The sequence below is a fragment of the Anser anser genome (genome assembly GCF_964211835.1).
Source record: "Anser anser genome assembly, chromosome: 1".
NCBI lineage: Eukaryota > Metazoa > Chordata > Aves > Anseriformes > Anatidae > Anser > Anser anser.
The window spans coordinates 66,485,607-66,508,249 of NC_139720.1; the positions used below are offsets into that span (position 1 = coordinate 66,485,607).

The 22,643-nt window shown below is 40.7% G+C and overlaps 1 protein-coding gene across 50 annotated transcripts in view; it reads left to right on the plus strand.

Annotated features, from left to right (window-relative positions):
* CACNA1C (calcium voltage-gated channel subunit alpha1 C) overlaps window positions 1-22,643 on the plus strand; it is a 494,083-nt gene that overhangs the window by 354,622 nt on the left and 116,818 nt on the right. For 26 of the 50 annotated variants that reach the window (XM_083821259.1, XM_083821285.1, XM_083821290.1 and 23 more), the window contains 2 exons: window positions 16,062-16,136; window positions 18,140-18,230. In XM_083821259.1, the coding sequence (XP_083677385.1) occupies window positions 16,062-16,136; window positions 18,140-18,230 (166 nt within the window). The remainder of the gene's footprint in view (window positions 1-16,061; window positions 16,137-18,139; window positions 18,231-22,643) is intronic. The other 24 variants (XM_083821279.1, XM_083821250.1, XM_083821286.1 and 21 more) reach the window with 1 other exon arrangement.

The window sequence follows — 22,643 nt, forward strand, 5'->3', positions numbered from 1 at the left end:
CATCTGTGTTGTTGTGGGCAGAAACAGGAAACCTCAATCCAACCCAGATTTTCCTCCTATTGAAGTTAGTTGGCAAAATTCCCATTGACTGCATCAGGGTCAGTAAAAAGCTGTGAATGGGCAGGGAGAAGTAATTTGATGTTTCTGATTGCTCAGATTTTGCATTCCCTTTGTTTTCCTGTGCTTCAGTGCTATTTGGTGCTGCTGCCTACAATGTGAGCATGTCCACATCAACATCAAGAGAATCTCTAGTAGTAACAGCTCACTGCCTGGCCTCGGGTCTGATAACAAAGCCATTCTGTGATTCAAGACAACTCATTCTTCTAGTTAAGTCATATCCAAGGTGGTACTGCAAATTTAAGGGCTGATTTGCAAGTAGCTTACCCTACAACAGTTCAAAGTCTAATCATACTCCAGGGCTCTATTTCAATGGGACTGATGGCTGTAGATAATCAGCTTTTCATGTAACACAGCAGTAAAAACAGTGCTAGGCGGTATGTTGCCTATCAAAACATATAGCAATACTTGAGAGAGTACATTAAATAATGAAAGGTATAGGGGAGGGAGGCTTGACTGCACATTCAGATTTATGCCTCAGCTAAAGTGGAAATAGAAAATGTACAATGCAAGGCAAAAAAAAGTACAGAAATACAGACAGGTTCTAAAATATGTAAAAAGTAGTCTGTTAAAAAAGGAAATAATATCAGTTTTCACTTTCAGAGCAGTTATTGCAACGTCTTGGTGACCTTTGGAAATATTTGTTAACATCTGAGTTCACTGCCTCTAAGGAATCAGCTGCAGCCTAATTTTTAGGTGGACCACAGATTTTGTCTTACGCCAACATTCACTGTTTCTTGTGAACAGCATTATGTTGTCACGACTAGGCAGAATTTAATCTCAGACTTGTGAGAGTGTTCCCTAGGTGAAAATGATTTTGAAACAGGGACAAAGTTTTCAGCTGCAAAGGAAAACCTTTTAGAAAAAATTGGGAGCTTATGGACAATTAGAACATTTGGAAAATCTGTGTGTTTCACAGAAAGACTTTGTGCTTCTGAAATTTGGGCCAGAAATACAGAGAACAGGAGAGCTGGTGGTTCAAACAGGAAAAAAATAAAATAAAATAAAATTGAGAACTCTAGAAATAGCAGCCTCAATAATTTCAGCCCAAACAGGGTTTTATTCCCAAGAGCTCCAACAGTAGTTTGACTCTATTACGTAACAGGGATAAAAGTATGAACACCTTACTCTAAAAGTTGAGGCTTTTTAGGATTTATCTATCCAATTCCTGTTGACTTGACTTCCTTTTACAAAGTCAACTTTTAAACTATAAGGGGGCTCTACTGATTTCAGTGAGGCTATGTACTAAATAAGTCCCATTGACTTTAGTGAAAGTTCTCACTAAATCCTATGCAGCCCTTTGGAAAATATTGTGGTTTGAAGCTGTTGGCTAGGGAGAATTTTGTCTATGGATCTAATCAGGATACCAAGATAAAAGAACAACAAGTTGTTCAAATTTCACATTTAGTAATCTCATATGTCAGCTTGCTCTGTGGGTTTTGAATCTTGTGCTTAGTGTACTGACAAGGAAGTGGCTTATTACTTTCAGCCTGAAAAATAACATGGTACTGTGGGATAACGTCTGAGGCAGAAAGCACATAACAGGATTTTCAGAGACCTGGTTACAGGGTAAAATTTCAGGGTGGCCTAAAAAATTCTTAGTCTGCTTTCTATGACGAAATTTAATGGGGAATTGCACAGTTAGAGAATTAACAAGGGAGATTCAGAGCGGAAAATGAGAGGGAGTATATTTACAAGATACTTATTTTAAATTCAATCTTGATCATTGTTGCCTTTTAAACTCATGTCTTCTTACTCTACAAGCAAAAAGGTGGTGTGCTGAGTTAATTTTTATGTCTTGTTTAACCAGAACACACTTGAAACACCTGAAGTTGTCTGTTGACAGTAATTCAGTTCACCCTGATTTATTCTAGTTTCACCTACAGAATTTGTCCCAGTGTATCTCACATACACATGGAAGGACATGGGCAACCACTCCTTAACAGGCATGTACAGCTTGATATTTGAGAGTATTTTTTTGCCTGTTATCAAAAAGTAGTTAAAAAAAACACAGGGTGCTCACTTGGGATTTAAGATCATCTTAGCAAAAGCTGTAAGAGGCACAGTCTGGAAAGTGAAACCTTTATCAGTTTAGTTCCTCCTAAACCAGTTGGTGATTTGACTTGTGTCATACAACCTGGTTGCATTTTGCTTTCCATGCATAAATGCAAGGAAACAAAAGTCAGTGTTGTAAAATGATTTACTATCTGTCAAAACCTCACCTAAAGAGGCAGAAAGCACAGTGTCATCTTGTTTTATCATTGTCCACTGATGTGGAAAATAATCATCTGGTAACTAGGAAAAGATTAGCTGAAGTGCCAACAATTGTGGGTATTTCACAAGGGCACCTGATAAGTGTTTCACAAGGAGTTTAGCAGCTGTGATAGATTTATTCTTTTTTACCTGGAGACGCGGACAAAAGAAGTGTTTTCTGGTGTTTGCACAAATTTGATTCTCCTAGAAAAACAAAAACAAAAAAAAAGCCCCATATACTCAGCTGCAGAGGTCCAAAACCATGATTTGCTTGGGTATGAGTGACAGCAGCTCCCAGCTGTGTGCTGTGCCCAAAGCATGCACTGTAGAAAACAGTCCAAGTGGTGTTTTTGTACCTCACCATCTTTTAGAGTAGCTCAAACATTGCTCTTAATACAAATACTACTACAGTTTGCACACACTTGCTAAAAGGCCTTGTTAAATGATAAGTCAGCTTTGTATTTGTTGTGTGGAAAGAGAAGCTCAGGTTGCAAAATGGTGCATGGGTTTGTGCTTCAGATGTCAAGCTGTAGTCTATAATTAGCATGCTGCCTAGAAAAAGTTTCTGGGACATTAGTTCTCACACAAGGCTGAATCACTCCCGCGGTCTTTGGGCAAAAATCTTACTGGAGTTGCTGGGGATTTTGCCTGGGTAAGGCAAAAAGGACTTGGGTCCTAACCTGTTTTATCTGAGGTCAGTAACAAAACAGGCAAGTGTCAACACTAGAGAATAATGCCTAATATTAGGCCTTGATGCACCAGAGGCTTGTGTATGCTCACACATGGCTCTACTGTTTCGTAACTGTCACCCACCAAAGGGAGAACATGAGATACTTCATATCTGAAATCACTTACAAGACTTGATAGTCCAGATAGTACTGTTTGCCCAGTGCATAATTCCACTGGCTAAAATACCTTTATATCTGTCATGAATTTGACCCACTGTCATTACTAGCATTTTGATTCCACAACTCTGTATATGGAAATATGGGGTCACACCCAGATAAACTTTTATATCCTGAAATGGAGAAACGACAGATATCACAAAAGAATGAGACGACATTGTGAGACTCCGTAGTGACTCCGTAGTGAGGTAATGTGGTAGCTACCTATTCAGCCCTCTAAATGACACAAGGTAATGTTGCCATTTAAAAGTAACATATATATATGTATGCATATATATATGTATTAGGGTGACTTTACTTTCACTTTTGCTCCATGTTTCATCAATGTCACCAAAACTAGGATGTCAACATTTGACTTTTTCCCCATTGGGAAAAAAAAAAACAAACTGGGAGTAGATTTCCCTACTGACTGTCTTCACATGTTGCTTGCCTTTTCTTTTTCTTTTTCTTTTTTTCCAGTGACAAAGCAAGGAAGCTGTAGGGCCTTTATCCTTAATTGTTTTGTCTTCCTCACCATTTCCAAAAGGAGAAAGGAGAAACTTAAAATGAAGAACAAGATTAGTTTACTGAACAAAGTGAAATTAAAACTTTGCTTTTAAGCTCTGTCTAGAAATGTTTCATCTACTAGATTGATTCTTTAAATACATATGCAGGTTTGGAGAGGGGAAAACGTTCTGGCCTGCTTCATCTAGTTAAGAGAAAAAGTCACAGAAAGGCTAAATGATGTTCTGAAGGTCACCAACCCTCTCAGTGCCAGTGCCAGTCTCTCATAGCAATGCTCAGCCCTTTATACCAGAATTTTGACCTTGTATCATATCATATAAGGCATTTACAGATTTGATCAGGGTGGACACACTTTTCTTGTTTCCCTGAAAGAATGGATTGTTCAGTCTGTAAATAACTTAATCAACAGGTTTATTTTTAATTAGTAGTACAATGTAACAACCCAGCTTTTATGAAAAAGCAACATTTAGGTTCATAGTTCTGTAGATTTTGCAACTTCCCAGTTTCTCTTTCTCCCTTTCTGGCTGAAAGAAAGCTTTGATCATAAAACAAAAAGCAAGCAACTGTTTGAAATCCTTCTTCCCCTTCCTTCTCTGCTGATAGTTACTGCTGAGGGTAGGTAAATCCCATCTAACCAAACGTAATGAAGAAGCAGTTTAGCTCAAGCCTGCATTTTATGTCAAAGCACAGTATGGAGAAGACAAATTGTTGCCTTTGAATGGAGAGCAAATAGAAGAAAGAGCTGCTGGTATTCAGAAAGCCTCAGGAGAAAGCTATGGCCAGCATTACGGTCTATAATTCTGAAGTAATTTGTTCCAACATAATATCAGAAGGCCTGGTATTGTTTGGCAAAGCAGGAAAAGCATTTCCAGAAAGTAGAGCGGAGTAACTTTTCAGTCTGGGAGAGCTGGGGCAAATTCAGGTATGCGACTGACCACAGCAGCCAGCTCCTTGAGTGAAATCTAATGCCAGGAGCAGCTAACAAATCTTTTGTGTTGCTGCTGCCACTGTTGTGTGGAAGAAGGGAGGGCAATTGTGGAGAGTAATGTCCAAAACTGTGCAAATTTCTGCCTGTAGGCTCAATTTTTCTTCTTACTCCCTTACACTATCAAAAGTTACCTAAACTAGATAAGCTGCCAGGTTGCTGTAGTTCATGCCTGGGATAAAGCTCTTCCTGTCAGATCCTCTGTGACTGAAGAAGTTTTGTGGTGATATCCATGTGCTCTGCTGTCTTGCAAGTGAAGATCTGGCTAATGTTGTTCAACTTCAGTTTTTCTCCCTTCCCTGAGGAGCACAAACAATGTTATGCTGAGTACTGCTAGAGCAGTGATTTGTGACCAGCTACAGCATATAGAGGCTGGCATTAATGTTGATAGGGCATTAAGTTTGTCTGCTATAAAAGCTATTTCCCTAGCAAAGACTGTTTGGTGAGATAACACCTCTGTTTTGCCTGCTGGAAGAAAGACTTACGTTGATGTAGGAATCCTCTTTAGTACTAATATGTTACAGAGAAATATCTCTTTAAAGGTATGGGTTTAGAGGGAATCCATTGTTTATATAGCTGGGGAAGACACCTTTGTGCAAATAAATTAATCTCCATCTGCCCTGTTAGGAAGCACTTCTGGAAGCTGTCAAGATTCATCCACTGACACTGGGATTCCAATTCTCATGAAGGGACATTAAAGGAAACCATCTATGAGAAAACTGCCATCACCATACCTTGTGACAGATTGTATGTGCTTTATTTCCCACAGTTAGAGAGATGTAGAAGGCATTCAGTGCCATGATTTCTACAGAAAATTTTAAGAAATATCACAAACTCCCCAAACTCCATATATGTAGAGCAAGGCCAATTTTTTAAGTAGAGGCCTAAAACATGCTCTTAAATTTTTATAAGGACACTTATAGAATAGTTTTCCAAACTGTGGAGTATTCAGCATTTCCCGCTGAAGACAGTGAGAAAGACCAGTGATGAACATTTGAAAAAAATGTTATCATCACAGATGTAGCCTTCTTCATTGAGAAAAAAGCATTAGTGAGCAGGACTGATAGCAGCTGAAACCCCAAGGACTCTATAATGTGATATAACAAACTGTCAGGAGAGAGGCTGAGGCATTTAGTAATGATGGCAGAGGGACAGGGAGCATGTGTTTGGAGTTAGGAACAACTGTTGGGGATGAGAATTAGTTGTATTACATCAGTGCCAGATGACATCAGAGCTACAGTACGCCTGACACCTTATATACACAAATAAAACTTAGGTGTCTGTACACAAATCAAAGACAGCTTTGGCTCCAAGAGCTTACAGTCTGAACAGACAAAAGGTGGTATTACAATTCCTATATTTATTTTTTTTAAACAGGAAAGCAAAGCTAGTACAGAAGGGAATGCCACTTTAGGCACTTCATGGTACCCGAGACTTTCACTGTAGACCAGCAGATAAAACACGGCATATATGAGGTGGGACATAAAAAATACCATCCAGTGCCTGATAAGCACTGAGTGTGGTTTGTCCAATGACATATGTGAAGAAAGTACTGCTAGAAACTTCAGTATGGATCTTGTAAGCTCGGCATCCTAAAAGTGTTTTTGGTAGAGAGAAGAATGTGGTAGGACCAACTGTAGCAGAAGCTGTTCCGCTATGAGCTTTTTTCCTCAGGGTCGAAGTTCATATTCATTGGAACCTATCTACCTGTCTTTTTCTTTCCTTTTGAGTTTTATATTATAGCTTGAAGATATATGTACAGGAAGATAATTACTGAGGTCCAGACCTTGTGTTCCTTGGCCCAGACCAAGAGCTATGTGGGATGGAACTGGAAAACCTCTGAGATTCCAGGACAGGTGGGGAGAGGCAGGAGGGGCGTTGTTAGCAAAGCTTTCATGGGGAAATTGTTGTATCCTCCACCTTCCCTACCCCAACTGCAAGATAGCTCGAGCAGTCCGTTGCTTCCTTAAATGGACCCACAAAAAAAAAAAAAAAAAAAGACAAAATTAGTAGTATTTTGCTTTAAATGGAAGTAGGGTTCGAAAGCTGACCCTGCTGTTGTGATAGCAGTGCAGTAGAGCAGCACAATGAGCTGCAGCTGACAGGCGGTCTGTGATGCGGTGATCTTCCTGCAACAGAGCACGGAGACAAGGAGGCTGGGTGACATTACACAGCTGAGCTAGTATGTACGTTACCCAATTGATAGCCAGTGCTGGCACAGCTGGGGATTGACAGTTGTGAGTGGCACCTAGCATTTCTCAGTGCTTTGGTGGGAAGCCTGGAAAGCTTGCAGCAGGACCCTGGTACAGGCACAGCTCTGACAGAGGAGCAGTCACACTCTCGCTTTGTGGCCGCTCACTTCTACTTACTGGGTGAGAAACTTCCCATCTGCTCCAGTACAGTCTGCTAATAGGGTAAAAATCTCCGGTTGTACTTGCTCCTGGGAAGAAAAGCTGGTCTCTCCATTCCAGTTATCTCATAAACAACATCAAGCCTGGAGAGGTGGCGGGGGAAGGAAAATGTTTCCAACTGGGGAACTGAACTGAAAATAGCTGTGGCAATGAGTCTGCCTGCTGATTACAGCAGCTCTTCAGTTAGCAGGACTGTGGAGATAAGTCAACAGATTAGACAACTGGCCTTTCAAATCTTGAGGCCTACATTCAAATTCAGCTTAAGGGCCCATGGGTGTTTGTAGTGCTGCTCACATCCTTATTTCCATTCACACAGTTCACAAGCCACAGCATGATGCATGCTTCTCCTTGTCTGCTTGAGGAAGGGCTGCAGTCAGATGTGTCCCTCTAAGTGCAAACTGTGGAGGTCTGCAGGGGGCCCAAGGTTAGGTACATATATACAGGTGTCACTGGAGATCAGAATGGTGGTGTTATCAACTGCATTAAAACCCAGAGGCTGAAGTAGCAAAAGGGTTAAACATCAGAGCAAGGCTGCAGTGGCAGAGCTGCATGGATCCTCACAGATGTGCTGATCAAAATGTAAGTGTATTATCTAGCTGTTTGAAGAACCAGAAGCAGAATAACAGGGCTATGCCAGGTCACGAATGACTTGTTTTAACACAGCTGTGTGAGGGAAGCTTGCATAACACCTGCCCACACTAAGCTTAACTCAAGCTGTTGTTATCAGTCCCTCACTCTCCTGCATGCTAGAAGTATTTGCAAACTAAGAATCTATTGTTTCAAGGCCACTATAAACTGCCTGTTTCTTTGAATTGGGGTAATTGACCTATTCTCAATGCCCTACTCAAGAGGTGTAAAAGCTTTAATTACAGGTTTGACAAGCTGATTTTAAGGGCAAAATTCTTTAACTTGAATTCGTTGATTTTCTCCTGGCTGCACAGTAACACACAGCCTGCCCAGCTAGCAAGTCTCATGCTTCTGACTCATGATATTGTGATAATAGTGTCTAGTATCAGACTAGTCATTATGTTAGCAAAAGTGTCTGAAAGAACACCACATGCAGGAGAAGCACACAAAATCACAAGCATTTTATTTACTAGGCACAGAAGACAGAAGAAATGTAACAGACCGGGGGTTAAAAACAGAATTTTATGTGCATTTCGTAATAGAAGAGGTGATTTCCATTTCAGGTCGTGGAGCTGAATAGAATCTGTCGAGTGTGATCCATGAGTACAATTCCAAGGATCCAGCGCTTTCACACAGCCCTGGCTTGAAAGTGACCTATACCTAATGTGTGTGTTACCATACCTGTCGATCAGTGAACTGAATTGCTTGATCGTTTACCATCAGGAATGCATCACCCAGGAGCCGCCTTACACATCCCACGTGAATACCGCTATTAGAAAATGCCTGCACTTGCTGAGAGTTAATCTGTCTCAGGTGTTGCATGTGCAATGGGACTGCTCAGATGGATGGGGTCTTGCTGTTCTCTAAATTTGGTAATATTAATGCTCAAATATTTTAAGTAAGTCACTCCTAAATTATGCCTTCCATCATGCAATAAGCATACGCTACTCTTCCAGCTCACAGAGCAGTATTTCAGATGAAATATTCAGTCACAGTTGTTCTTTCCCACAGCTTCTTCACCTATGACCCAGCCTCTGCCCAGCTGCCCTGCCTGTCCTTTGAAATAATACAATTTGCTCCTCACGTTCACTTTTCCTTTTTATTTGTGTGATATTCTGTCAACAAGGGCCAGCCTCCAGGAGCTAGTTTCCTCCTTCTGCAGGAGGTGGTTCTCAGAGACACCTTCCTCCCCGTTGGCTCAGGCCAGGCACAATCCCTGCCTAAGCTTCCTGGCTGCAGGTTGTGGGAGCTCCCTGGGGAAAGATTTGCGTTGTGAGCCCCTGACCCGCTGAACCATCCAAGCACAAATACAGTCACCTCTGTCCTGACACATCCTCTTATGTGCTCTGGCTCACGAAGTGTAGGCCACTTGCTGAGTCTTCAGGTGTCACCCACCTTGGAATGGCTGGTGCCAGACAGGGATGTCATAAAACAGCTAGAGCTGCATCTTAGCCACTTTGAAGCTTAGCAATCGAGGTGGTGAGCAGCGCTCCCCAGAGAGTTTCTGATGACCTAAGCAGATCAGGTTAGAACTAGCTTCTGTAATTTTTTTGCTTCTCCCTGACTCTGCAGGGAAGACAGGGCTGTGAACTGAAAGAACAAAGATGCTTTTGCTGAAGTAGAGATCCTCATCAAAGTTACTGATTCACCACCCAGGTGTATGTTTGTGTGGATGGGCAGATGCAAAAGTTCCCCCATGCATAGAAGTTTAAGGAAACACATGACCTGCCTTAAAACCACATTTGTTCTTGAAGCTCATGTGCTGATAATTTTCATTTATAACAATGCTAGTGAGCAAAATATAAGTAGCTGTGTGATTATTAGATGAACAAAAGTGATCAAAGGGGGAGGGATTTTATTTTTTCAGTTGATTATACTGTCTTGAGGGCACTTTCTTTGCGGCTAATTATTTTATTTGTTTTGTTTCATCAGTCTTTGTACCACTTTCCAACACCTAGTGTGATAGTAGCTCTCATGCACCCACTTCTTAGATGGCTGCCAGACCAGACTGCAATACTAGAATCATTTTGATTTTCAAGTGAGATGCTCCTGCTTCTTGTGTCCTTGTATCATTTATGGCGTAGATTCAAGAACATTTGACGGTGCTGCTGCTTGTCCCAACTTCTTCTGTAAAAAAATTTTAAAGAATGAGAGAGATCTTGCAGAACCATTCAGAATGTGCTGTTATAATTTGTTCACCATCAAAAAATGCCATTGAAAGAGTTATATATCCTCAGTTGCCTCAGTTCCTTTTATCTTCTCTCTCCCTCTCTTTTTTCTTTTTTTTTTTTAATTATTTTTTTTAATGAATGGCTCCAGAAGTCTATAGGGAACTAGAGTATTAGACTGACACCAGAAGCTTAGGCTATAAACCTGGCAAGTAAATGCCTTGCACTTTGGCACATTAGGTGTTGTTCCTAGCAAGACAAACAATAAAAGACATTTATCAAAAAAGAAAACAAGTTTAGGATGTCATTGGAGCACCCAGATTTAGGAGAGAGACATCTTTCAAGATCTGTTCTGGTAGCAGCTCTGTCACCCTGTGACCCGGCCCATCTGTCCTTCCTCAGCCACAGGGATTAAGCAGGTTACTTCCACAGCCCTTGCAGGCAGAAACTCTGCAGAGCAGTGAATGGGCTCCTAATGCAGACTCAGATGTTAGCTCAGCAGAACAAGCTGTTACCCAGGGAAACTGCTCATTTTGCCCTTTTTAACAGAGAGTTAGACTCCTTTCTGAAAGGTCCTACATCCTGTGCCTCTGAGACATTTGAGATACCACAGTTATGCAAAAATAACCCCTGCCCTCCATGCAGCGAAGAGCAAAGTGGATTTTAAGTTTTTCCTTTCAAGTACAGAACAGAACATGTCAGAGACTTGCAAGGCCACCTCTCATCAGGGCCAGAAGTTCACTTGTGCTCATTATGTGTCTTGTGAGAAATGTGCATTCCACTCGATGGCTGAAATGAACAAATATTTGTGGAGAGCTGTGTATTAGTGTCAATATTACTGTAAAAAAGTAGAAAGAAATGGCAGCTGTTTAAGGTAGCTGGGGTGTTTGTTGTACTAAAATAAGTCTCAGGAAAATTAAGTAGTGGCAAGGTAATGCATTCATAGGTGCGCAGTAATCTGCATGTGTTAATGACAGATCTGTTAATCACATGCCTGCACAGCTGATACAGATCTCTGTCTCCTGTTCCTCTTTGTGTATGGTATAAATTCACTTAGCCCATGACTGCATCCCCTCAACATCATGGGATGTATATGTGCCCGTGGTGACACTCCAGGATAGGAGAACATGAGAAAGCAAGTCTCTTTATATGAAAGATATATATTGCTATTTATTATAAAATGCATAATGTATATGTGAAATGTTGGACATACAATACTCCATCTCAGTATTGGCAACGTTCCTACTTCTGCTCAAGTCGGTAACCTGTGCTACACTGCATCAGTCTTCTCAGCCTGCTTTTATGACTGTAATGACAAGCCCTGTTACTACACACTAGCTGCACCACCTTTGCTGCTGGTTTGCTGGTGTAAAGGTCTTTTTACCAAAAGCCATTCTGTTTTTGATTGAAGCAGATGCAACTGACAGACGCTCTATGGCTCTTTGTTGCTATCCTCAATTTGACCTTGTGTGAAACTGCAACTCAAGCTCTCTCCTTCTAATTGCAGTCATTTGTATGTAACCCAAAATTAGGTTATTGAAAGTGTATGTATTGCATATATTTAATGTAGTACTGTGTGCATAATACCATCTGTATGGGCATTGACCTCTGAGCCCTCCATAAGGATTTTGAAAGCATTTTCACAATTTTTCTGGATTCTTTTTTTTTGTGCTAGATTCATTGATGCATTCTGTCTGTCTTTGGGAGGTGTGTAACCACCAAGTTCCTACAGGTAGTTTAAGTTCCCTTTCCTCTTCTCTTGTAGAAGCCTTCCTATTGCAGAGCTTCTTTTCAAAACAGAAACCCCCAAAATGTTCCCCAGTCAAAAAATCAGGAAGAGATCTAGAGAAAATTATTCATTTGCCTCTGCACAGTTTATTCTCTGCATGCTGCTTCCATTTAAGAACACACTCACGGATTGTTCCCAAGACACCGTATGCATGTATCAGAATAAATTCTGTATCTAATTTAAATTAATAAATATGATGAATGAGTATAGCATTTCCAAACAGGCAATGAGAAGAGGAAAGCTAGACAATATTCACATATTAATTAAAATGAGAACTGTCCACCAAAAAAAAAAAAGAGTCGATTGATATTCTGACAGCTGCCCATAAACTCATTCATGAAATGACAGGCATGAGAGGCACCACAGGAAGCAAGGTCCTTACTGGAGACAAAGTCATTCACTTGATGCACATTCTGTTAAAGGAAGCAGCCTGCATATTGCAATTTATTCTTGTTGTGCTTGATAGAAAGGAGAAATCTTAAATCTCAGCTGGAGAATTCACAGGACTTCTTTGCTCTTTAGATTTGCTTTATAGTTCTGCAGAGTCCCACTTGGGAGACATTAGCATCAGTAATAACTATAGTACTTAGCACCTATTGTAATGTGTTTCATCTGCAGATCTCAGAGAGGTTTGCAAGGTGAGAGCAGAATTATAATCCCCGTTTCAGAGACACTGAACAGATATGTAGAAAGGCTTGATCACATGAGCAAGGTGACACAAAAAAGTAACATCAGGTCCATCTGACTTCAAATACCAACACGGGCAAAAGGGGTGATTTAGGTCGATATTTCACAATGTCACTCAATACCAGCAGAAATTAGAGAGTTGAGGAAATTGTAGTCCAGGTGAATATATCAGAATACACAATCAAGTATATTGTTCCTTTTCTTAACCTGAAAACCCACGGCAAGTCATTTTGAATATGGATGAACACACTGTTGAGTAATCACACTGGTTTTGGTCAGGTACCTAACTGGGGGCCTACTTTAAATGCCCAGCCTGTCCATGTGGTTGAGGGAGCCATCAGTGAGCCATTCAGAAAACCTGTGATAGGAACCTCTCTGCCTCTGGAGCTTAACTCAAACAGCTAAATCAGAGATGTGAAGTCAGGCAAAGTGAATAGCCTCCAACATACCCAGTTCTAAAACTAATGACCAAGTCTGCAAAGTCATTTAGTAGTGTGTCCCATTAAAACCTGAGAAAAGTATATGCTTCATCTGTTTGTGGAACTTGCCCAGGCTTCATCTTTTCTGGGTCTTAAGTTCTCACAGTGAGGTTTATTAAACTCAGATTCAGCAACAGTGTGGCAACATTATAATCCATGGAGCTAAATCTGAATATTAAAATTACTTCCACTGGCAAGATAACAAAAGTGCCATAAAAGCAAGATGCATCAGTGGTAGTGATATTCCTGAACTGGGAGCATATATTATTCTCTAAGTGTGTAAAGCAAAAAAAAAATTTCAGGGCTACAGAGAAGGGTACTTGCTTGTGCTAGCTTTCTGCTTGAGTGTTTGGCTGTCTCTTGGCAACCTGCCATCTAATAATTTATTGCATGTCCACAGGGCACTGGTTGGAGGAGGGACATATGTTAGTGCAAGTGGAGAGCTGGTATCAAAGCTTGATGCCAGTGACATGGAACAGAGGCTCTCAAAGGGTCTTGCACATCTGTCTATCTAGCCAGTCACAGACTGCAGACTCTTTGTCCTTACTTCTGTCTGCTGGGTCTCAGAGCTAGAATTAACACAACATGAAGCATATCTCAGATTTATTTTTAAGGAAGCAGCTAGATAGTCTTTGCTACTTCAGTTGCTGCAGGAACGCTATGTAAGTAAAATGAAATCAGAGTTTAGGCAGTCCAGGACGAAAATTCTGTATTCGGAGATGAGCCACACTGTGGAGAGATGTAAGAAGTGCAAACATTTCAGAAGCGACTGTAAAGTATAAAACATACTGGTCCTTAAGGTTTGCATTCTGTTGAAACCATGAAATACTTTCATGCTTTTAAAAGGTTGTTTCACTTCCCTTTAAAAAGAAATTGCTATACAACTTTGAGAATGTGTAATTAATGGGAGATTTCATCAACCAGAGAGAATTATGGAAGTGATGACTAAGGATAAATCCAAAAAAAAAGATTGCCATGTAAGCAAAGCCTCTGTGTTTTGCCCCAGGGAAGTGCATAATATCTTCTATGGGACCTGTTCCTGTGCAGTTAGTAGCAGTTCACTGTACTGGTTTGGTTGGAGCAGGCTGCCCACAATTTGTGCTCATTGCCCTGTTAGCTGCACTGCTACTCCTGGTGCAGCCAGGCAAAGGCAAACCACCCAGTGGAAATGTCTTCTCACTCCTTTAACAACCTGCTCTCACTTGTGCCAAGGAGTCGCCTATGTATGACGTAGGCATTTAGATGTTAACCTAATACCCTCAGGTGTTAGGTGGTCAATTGAATCGCATGCACAGGGATAGTGTCTGTGCTGCAGTTTGGACACCGAAGTGCCTGCAATGCAAAGCATGTGGTAGATGGAAGATCTGTTGGTCTGCTTGAAGGCCGGGGGGGGGGGCGGCACAGAGAAACAGTATGTCCTCTGCATCTGGTAGAACCCAGCCCTACGGGGACCTCTGATCTGGGCACAAGCAATAGGATTTTTGAAGATGACAGGGAACCACTTCTGTCAGAGTGCATACTTCATGGGAAAGGAGGAAAGGCACCAGGACTTCTCCCCCTGAGTCATTTGTGCCCAGGTAGGAGGAAATATGCATTTGTCTCTCTCTTGCTTTTGTCTCAGCTTCCAAAATTACAAGGAGGAAGTGGCCACTGAGATGGCATAGTCTGTATAGTATGAGCCTGAACATAACTCTGGTCTGGACTAGAGCCCACCATTTAGAAAAACATCTCTTCCTGATTAAAACATTCCTGTGGTAGATTCACCACCGGCATTCTTGGTACATGGTTGCAGTAATTAATTACCCTGACTGCAAAAAATGCCTGCCTTGTTTCTGTGCTGGAGCTGGGGTGCAGGCAGGAGGTCCGTGTCCCTGAGAACTGAATCAGGTAAGAAAGCCATATAGGCAGTATTTGGTTTACTTCATCTCATATTCAGCCCTAGTTTATACACACGTCTTCTGCAGCATCTTTTGTTTCTAGGATTTGTTAGCTGGCCTGAATGAACCTCACAGCAGCTCTGCACATGATTATCTGCTGATTTTGAAGGTGAAGTGAGGTGCCACAGAAAATTAGTGATTGCCCTGCTGAGAGCATATCACATTTGAGAATACAGTCCTAGTCTACTGTCTGTCATGACCTTTAACTTCTAGGCCATCATTCTTCTTATACGTGATACCTTAATACTTTTTATTGTCCTTAACATTTTCCATCAGTGCAGTGTAGGAAGTGCCTGGGAGTTAATGCCAGTGAGCTAGCCCAAACCACAGGAGGTGGCTCTTCAGCCTGTGTGTCACTGCACCTCTATCCCTCACCTTAATTTCACCTTCCACAGCAGTAAGGATTAGGGAAGTGCAAAGTATGCTCTGTGACACCTTTGCACATACACCTCTGATATGTGTGGGCTGAGGACCTCCATGCATACATAATAAGCAGAGGATCAACATTAAGTAATGCCATGAAAAGCCATGCAGCAGAAGAACATCAGAGGGTAAATGCCAAATGTAAACTCAAATGGAAATCATGAGGCATAGCTGAGGTGTGTCCTAGTTTGAGTAAGGCAGGGTAAATCTGGGTGTTTGAAGGTTGTTAATCTCTACAGATGGGAAAAGACAGAAATGTGATTATTCCAACTACTTTCCTTTAGCAGCTCCATCAGTTTTGCAAGAGTTTCTTGATATTGAAAAAGTTTAGGAAAAAAAAAAAAGACATATCATTCAAAAATAGGCTAGTCTAGTACGGATCAGGGGATAACTTTGGGACAAATTGTGATTGCCTTAGTCTCACTGATTTCAGTAGGTCACGCAGTCAAACAAGAAGAGTTTTGCGATTGATATCACTGGAAAAAGGATTTGACCCATAAACTTAAATTCTGCCACTTCATGTTCTCAGAAGACAAATATAAAAAATAGCAGAAAGGGAACATTATCCTCCAATGATCTGTTATAATATTTTTTACTTCCGTATACTTTTGTTTTTGATTTTGTACTTTTAATTCACATGATGAAGTTTTCAGACAGAAGTGGATGTCATGTGCAAGCTGAGTTCCTTGTTTTTTTCTTTTGCCTGTCACTGGCTGCTTGTTCTCTATTGATGTCTTGTTCCTGGTACTTGACACTGACCATCTTGTCTGTGAAAGGAAGCACTCCGTCTGGCTTGCCTGATAAGAAGAAAGGAAAGTTTGCTTGGTTTAGTCAATCCACAGAAACCCATGGTAATGTTCGACTGCAATTTGTGTCCACACTGCGTATATTTGTGTGTGTGTGTGTCTATATGTCTCTATGCAGACTGACACATAATGTATCTTTGTATACTTCTGCATGTGCGTGCCTTGCTTTTTTTATTGCTTGTGCAGTGTCCTCTTCATGCACTCAAGATAATAAGCTGTTCTGCAAATCAATCTCTTGCTAATGTCTTCAAGATTGTTTTCCATTTGCAAATAAGCTCAAATATGTCTTGAAAGTGCTTTACCTCATCTTCAAAGATGACTTGCCAAATATCAGTGTTTGTTTTTTTTTTTTTTTCTCTGAAGGGCTTAATCTGGACTGAAAATTTGAATTGTGAATGTCATTTTTTCTTACAGTTTACTCTTCCATGTGCATCAAAATATTAATTCAGTTGATTTCTTAATTCATCTTTCTGAACAGATAAGGTTATTAAAACATCTAATCTTTGCAAAGAAATGAGCACCATTAGAGTACAGTATTTCATGATGTCAAGAGTGGTAGAGAGACCATTATTTCCTATGGGCTGTGTTCCTACAGAAAACTGTACAAGAGCTTTAGATTTCCAAAGATACACATCGGAAGCACTTGCATCATTGGGATGGGGTGAAGGAAAGATTTTGAGGGGCTTTTCTACCATAATGCTTTCAAAGCAGAAACCCAGGGATTTCTTAGATCTTTGGAAGAACCTTCTGATATCTTTCTAGTTTCTGAAAGAAGACCTGCACCCATGGCTCATTAAACATCAGTCCAATTGGAATGCAGAGCATATTTATTCTGTTTTGTCTCTTTTTGCACCATTGACCCCCAAATAGATATTTTCTTATTAATGAGTAACCTGTTTTGACAAGCTATTAGAAGCCTCTCCAACAGCTAATAGTGCATGCTGTCAAATCTCATCTGAGATATACATCCAGTGCAGGTCATGTTTTGCAGTCCTGTTGGGCATCTGAGAGATCTAACTCCTCCATTATTCAGTTTGAAGCAACATTTTCCACATATTTTTGTAAAATTAAAAAAAAAAAAAAAAAGGAGGGAAGGGAAGAGGACACGTTGTGTCCTATCCTTTCTTTTCTTCTACCTTAAGTTGAATGTTTGTGTATGAAAGGAGTTATTAAAGCTCATATAGGAGCTGGGAGCAATTCATGGAACGGAGACCATGAATCTTTGTGATCAACAGAAGCAAATAAAATATTAAGGTTTCATAAGAGAAGATAACACCTCCTTGAATTCAGATGAAGTAGGTTTGCATTCATTTCATTTGATGGCTAAGGTTGCTTTCATTTGACGGCTATTCCATGACATTTCCGCAAAAGTGTGGGAAATTCTTTCCAGATCTTGGTTGATGGGTGTCAGCATGAAATCTCTGCCACAGTCCATATTAGTTCCTTTGCTGATAATGTCTGAAAGAGTCAGAGTCTGAATTTCCCTCTTATCCCTATAGGCCCAGTTTCTAAGTGTAGGGCTAAAACACATCAATGGTAGTATATGACAGATGAGCCATCAGTATTATTTGTGGTACTTGCTATCAGGCTAACAGAAGTCTTTTGAACACCTATCACACTGGTACTTTTTATTTGCACTCCTCTCCACAAGAGATGGGGGAGGGCATTAAGGTGGCTGGGCTGGTTGCAAGTAAGGGGGAATCATCTTAAGCGTTCACTGAATCAAGCAAAAGCTTCTTTCTTGGTTTTGAAGGTTCTCTAATTTTCGGTGGTTCTCATTCATAACATTTCCAGAAGCCAACTCAGAAAGAAAATAAGCAGCTGGCTCTTCCCCTTCCTTTAGCTTTTGAGTAACCTATGTATGTTCCTAAAGTCTACCTGCCCAGCCTGGCCTGTGCAGGGAGGCAGCAGACTTGATCAGCTAATCCTCAGGAGCTGCAGCTGAGGGTCTTTTCATTACACCAGTTCCTTCACTGATGTGATTCATTAATAGATGTGTCAGGTTCTAATGGCCAACCCTCTCTTTTTCTTCCCTTTGACTCTTACAGTGAGCATGCCCACCAGTGAGACCGAGTCCGTGAACACAGACAACGTCCCTGGAGCAGATATTGAAGGCGAAAACTGCGGTGCTAGGCTAGCGTGAGTACATATACGCAGTTATATGTATGTAGGTGCTGGATTGAGCTTGGTGGGTTTAAAGCCAAGGCAAATGTCAGTCTCGTTAAGGGGGAGTACACCACAGTATGGGTGAAAGGAGAGGATGGAGAAGATCTGTTGATCCCACTTCTTATCTTAATTGCAATGTAAACTCACTCCGGAAATTAGTGGAGAGCCTCTGGGATTACATAGATACAAATAAATCATAGAATCCCCAAAATAAGAAGAGCTGGTTTTGCGTAGTAGCTAAAAGAAGAACTGATGGATAAATGTTCTTAATTTAAAATTTATCTTTAGTGATGGATAATCAAATCCAGAATATACAGACCAAGCAGTGGAATTGACTGGTATATTTTAATTTCACTAATGATTCCTCTACACTTTACGGTATCTTGTAATAGAAATACACATATGGTAACTCTCATCCTTCAGCTGAATTACACCCTTTAAGTGCTGAACACAACATCATAGTGACAAAGAAATGCATCACTGGGGAGAGAATAATGCCTCCTCAAAATCACACCATTGTTGTTAATAGACGTGCTCAAGAACATGAGATAGCAGTTATAGAAGACATTTATATTTTATGGTGTATTTTTTAACACCACAGAGAGCAAGAACAGACAAGAGGAATGCTTTCTTGCTTTTTGCATGACTTGAACAAGAATGGACCTTATGTTGCAGGGAAATATGTTAATCTCCCCAAATTTCCTTGAAAAATGGACAAAGCACTCTTCTGGAGTATTCTGGGACTCTGTCCTGTCCTTGGGTGTACTTCGAGCCCTTCAGTGTTGATTAATTAGTGAACATAAGGACATAAGAAATACTGATGCCAAAATACTATTTTGGCAGACATGTGGTCCAATGTTCAGGTCCTGACAGTGACAGGAGGGCAAGTATGCAAGCCTGATCATTTCCTGCCTTTCATTCAGCTTTTACTGCTTCTGAATTCATGCTTATCATATTAGAGATCTTAGAGGGCACACTTCTTTTTGCCTTTAGCAGAAATCTATGGACCTGTCAGCCATGGATTTATCTGAAACTACTAATGCTGCCTGCCCTCACAATCTCCTGTGGCAACAAGTTTCCAGAAGCTCACTACCTGCTGTGTAGACAAGTACTTTAGTGTATCTGTTTTAAGCTGATCTACTGCCACTTTCAGTCAATGCCCTCTCCTTCTTATACTGTGAGATCCAGTGATCAACAGTTCTGCATTCAGCTTATCTATCACTTTCATGACTTCATAAACTTTGATTGTGTCTCCCACGCACACCCCTGGCCTTCTCCTCTACAAACTGAAGAGGAGGGGATCTTATCTGCATTACACAATGTGATATGTGAAATATGTTACAAATTCAATCTGCTTTTCTGGAAGTGTCAGCCAGTGACTTACAAACCCCAGAAGAAATTGTGACAGCTTTCCTTCACCTGCCTGCTGTTGTGTACCTGCTGAGTCTGGCATTATAGTTTAGGTTAGGAACTTTTTTCTGAAGGAGCCAGGCTAGGTCTATTGACAGCGCTAAGGCAGTTGTAACGCTCCCTTTAGCACACCACTGAGATGCCTGTGCTCTTGTCACTCTGTAGGAAGCAGTAGCTGGATATGTGACCACATCTTCCAGATGGATCTAATTTGGAGAACCATCTCTATTCTGCAGTTACAGTTCCTAACACAATGGGTCCCCTGGTGCTACACAGTGCCAACAACGTCAACTGTTACTATAAAGTTGCATATATTTTTAATATTACAGTTTGCATTCATTTAATGCCCTTAATCCCAAGGGATCCTAAAACACTTTATAAGCTGTACATGCAAGGATTATTTTCATAGTGTTAGAGTTCAGCCACCTTCAGGGTAAAATGTGACAGGTGTTTAAAAGCTTAAGGAGAAAGGACACGAGTGTACAAGGAGATGTAGAAGAAGGGTAGCTTGTTTTGCACCGGAACTGTATGGGGATTTTTGGCATGCAGAACATAATTACCTTAGCTGGAATATGGTCAAGAGAGCTGAAGTTTAACCCAACTCTAAATGTAATCATCATTTAGAATGGAGTTTACTTAAAACAGTCCAACATGTCCACAGTAAAATAACAGTACTGTGGTCTGGCACAGTGATCACCATGCCCACATTATTAGGAGAAGGGGTAGCTATGTCTCATACATTTTGGGGAAGAGGACATAGAAAGATGACAGGAAAACAGAACTTCATTTCTTCTTCCTGTGCTGTAAATCTTAAAACAGCGCCCTAAGTTTCACCAGAGCAGGATGTGTAAGATTCAGGGAGATAAACAGTTTCCTTGCCACTTTCCACTTCCATTGAGAATGGGTGGTGCATAGTAGGGAAATTGAAGTCTGTTATTGAGAAGGGTGAGTTTTGTTTTTTTTTGTTTTTGTTTGGTTTTTTTTTTTTTTTTTACTCCTTACCCAAGGACCTTCAAGATCCTCAAGGCCTTACTGAGATTGCTTTTCATCTCTCAGAGATGGATGGGAGCCTTCAACCAGGAAAATGAATGACTATCATTGTATTTGAAAGTCTGGAATTAAATACAAATTTCATCAATGCTTTCTGATTTTGTGAACTTGTGGAGCTCCAAATTCTGCAGTTGTGGGTATATTCAGATGTGCCTAGCACTCTAAGGCTTGGACTCCTCTCTGTCTTGCTTGTTTAACATATCACATAGTCAGGTGGACAGAGAAATCAGCTTTCCTGGTTTCAAGAACGATTATGTCCTCCTCTTCTCACTGAGCCTTCATTTAAACCTCTCACAGGTCAATATTCTTGCTAGAACATATAAAATGTAAGCAAGGATTTCAGAAATGATTTGAATAGTATGTAACTTCAATGGAACCTGACTCAGAGCATTAGCATTTGGCCCAGTGCTTCCAATAATTCTTCAGGGTCACTTAAGGATAAGAATAGTTCATGCAGAAGTCAGTTGAACTTTTCAATTAAGTTCCTCAAGTAGTACTAGTGACTTTCAGTAAGTGTTAACAATTGTGGTCATGCCATCCTGATTTACTCTAGTTGAAGTCTAGGCCTGGACTTTTGAGCAGTCATCTGCCCTCTGGAATTTGTTTTTACAGTTGAAATAGCTAGACAAGTTTTTTGTTCAGTTGTTGAATTTCATGTATTGCAGACGAGTCTTCATTTTTACCAGCCTGCTAAAATCACCTAGTGGCCATGAGTCCCCATTGTCTCTCTCTAAACACATTTTTTCCCAGAGGGCAGAGACTGCACTGGGCAAGCTGCAACCAGACATGATTGAAGCAACAGGGAGATTTCAAGTCAAAGGTAATACATTTATTTATTTAGTGGCATCAGGCTGCTAGGGCATTTAACCGCCCTAGCACTGCCACCACCACCATGGTTACTGGCTGACCTTGCCTTTGGAACGGGCTCATGATAAAAAGTATCTAGGCGACTGAAAGAAAAAGCATTTTTAGTGAAGATAACTTAGAATTACTGGCTGTTCTTTTTGTTTGTATAAAAAGCTGTAGAGCTTTGAAAGGCTTGGTCTGTGAATGACAGAAAGATCTGCTTGAGAAGCTAGGCTCAAGCATGCCTTTTGGAAAAGGAGATCTTCCCTGACAGCCTTTCTCAGCTCCACAAAGACATATGCTATGTGAGATCAAGAGAATACCTCTCAAACACACGCTATCTCCTACTGATGAATTGTTTCAAAGAAGCTTTTATTTCTATAGTATCCATACTATAGAAACTGCCTTCATCAGCTGTGCTGTCTGGAGCAATGCCAGCCTTCAAACCAGCAGAAGGAGTTTCAGGAGGAATATAACATCTAATCTCTTTGCTTATTGTGTAAATCCGGTTTCTTAAAACTAAAACAAAAACTTCATTCCTATTCATCCCTAGTTTAATTCTGCTGCCATCAGGTGAGATGTGGCCAAGAGTAGTTCCCTTCCTAAGGTGGGTGCTACCTTTATCAGGTGTCTGAATTTGAAGGAGGTTTTGTAGGGTTCCATTGGACATTGAAAAATGTCCAAGAATATCCACAGTATATCATCCCTGTCATGATATTGCCTTGTACTGTGCTGACATCTGCCCTGTAGTAGAAGCACAACAGCTTTTATCCTCAAGGCCAATGTTTGGAAGTGAAACTTATCTTAATTCTGATGTATCACAGCTCTAATAACCTGTTGCCTCCAGATACAAAGAAATGTGTTTCCTCTAAAAATATCAGTGAGATAAACCCAGAACTAGGAGCAATGGGTTTCTGTTTACAGGATAGCTTTATACCCAAGACTTTCCAGTAGCGAGTAATTTCTCAAAACCTCTATGGTTACTGCTCAGCAGGTCTTGGATTCCTGTGGACAGGCTGTTGCTTATAATCAACAGTAATCTATTCTGTGCAGGATGGCAGTGTATATAATCTTCTAATA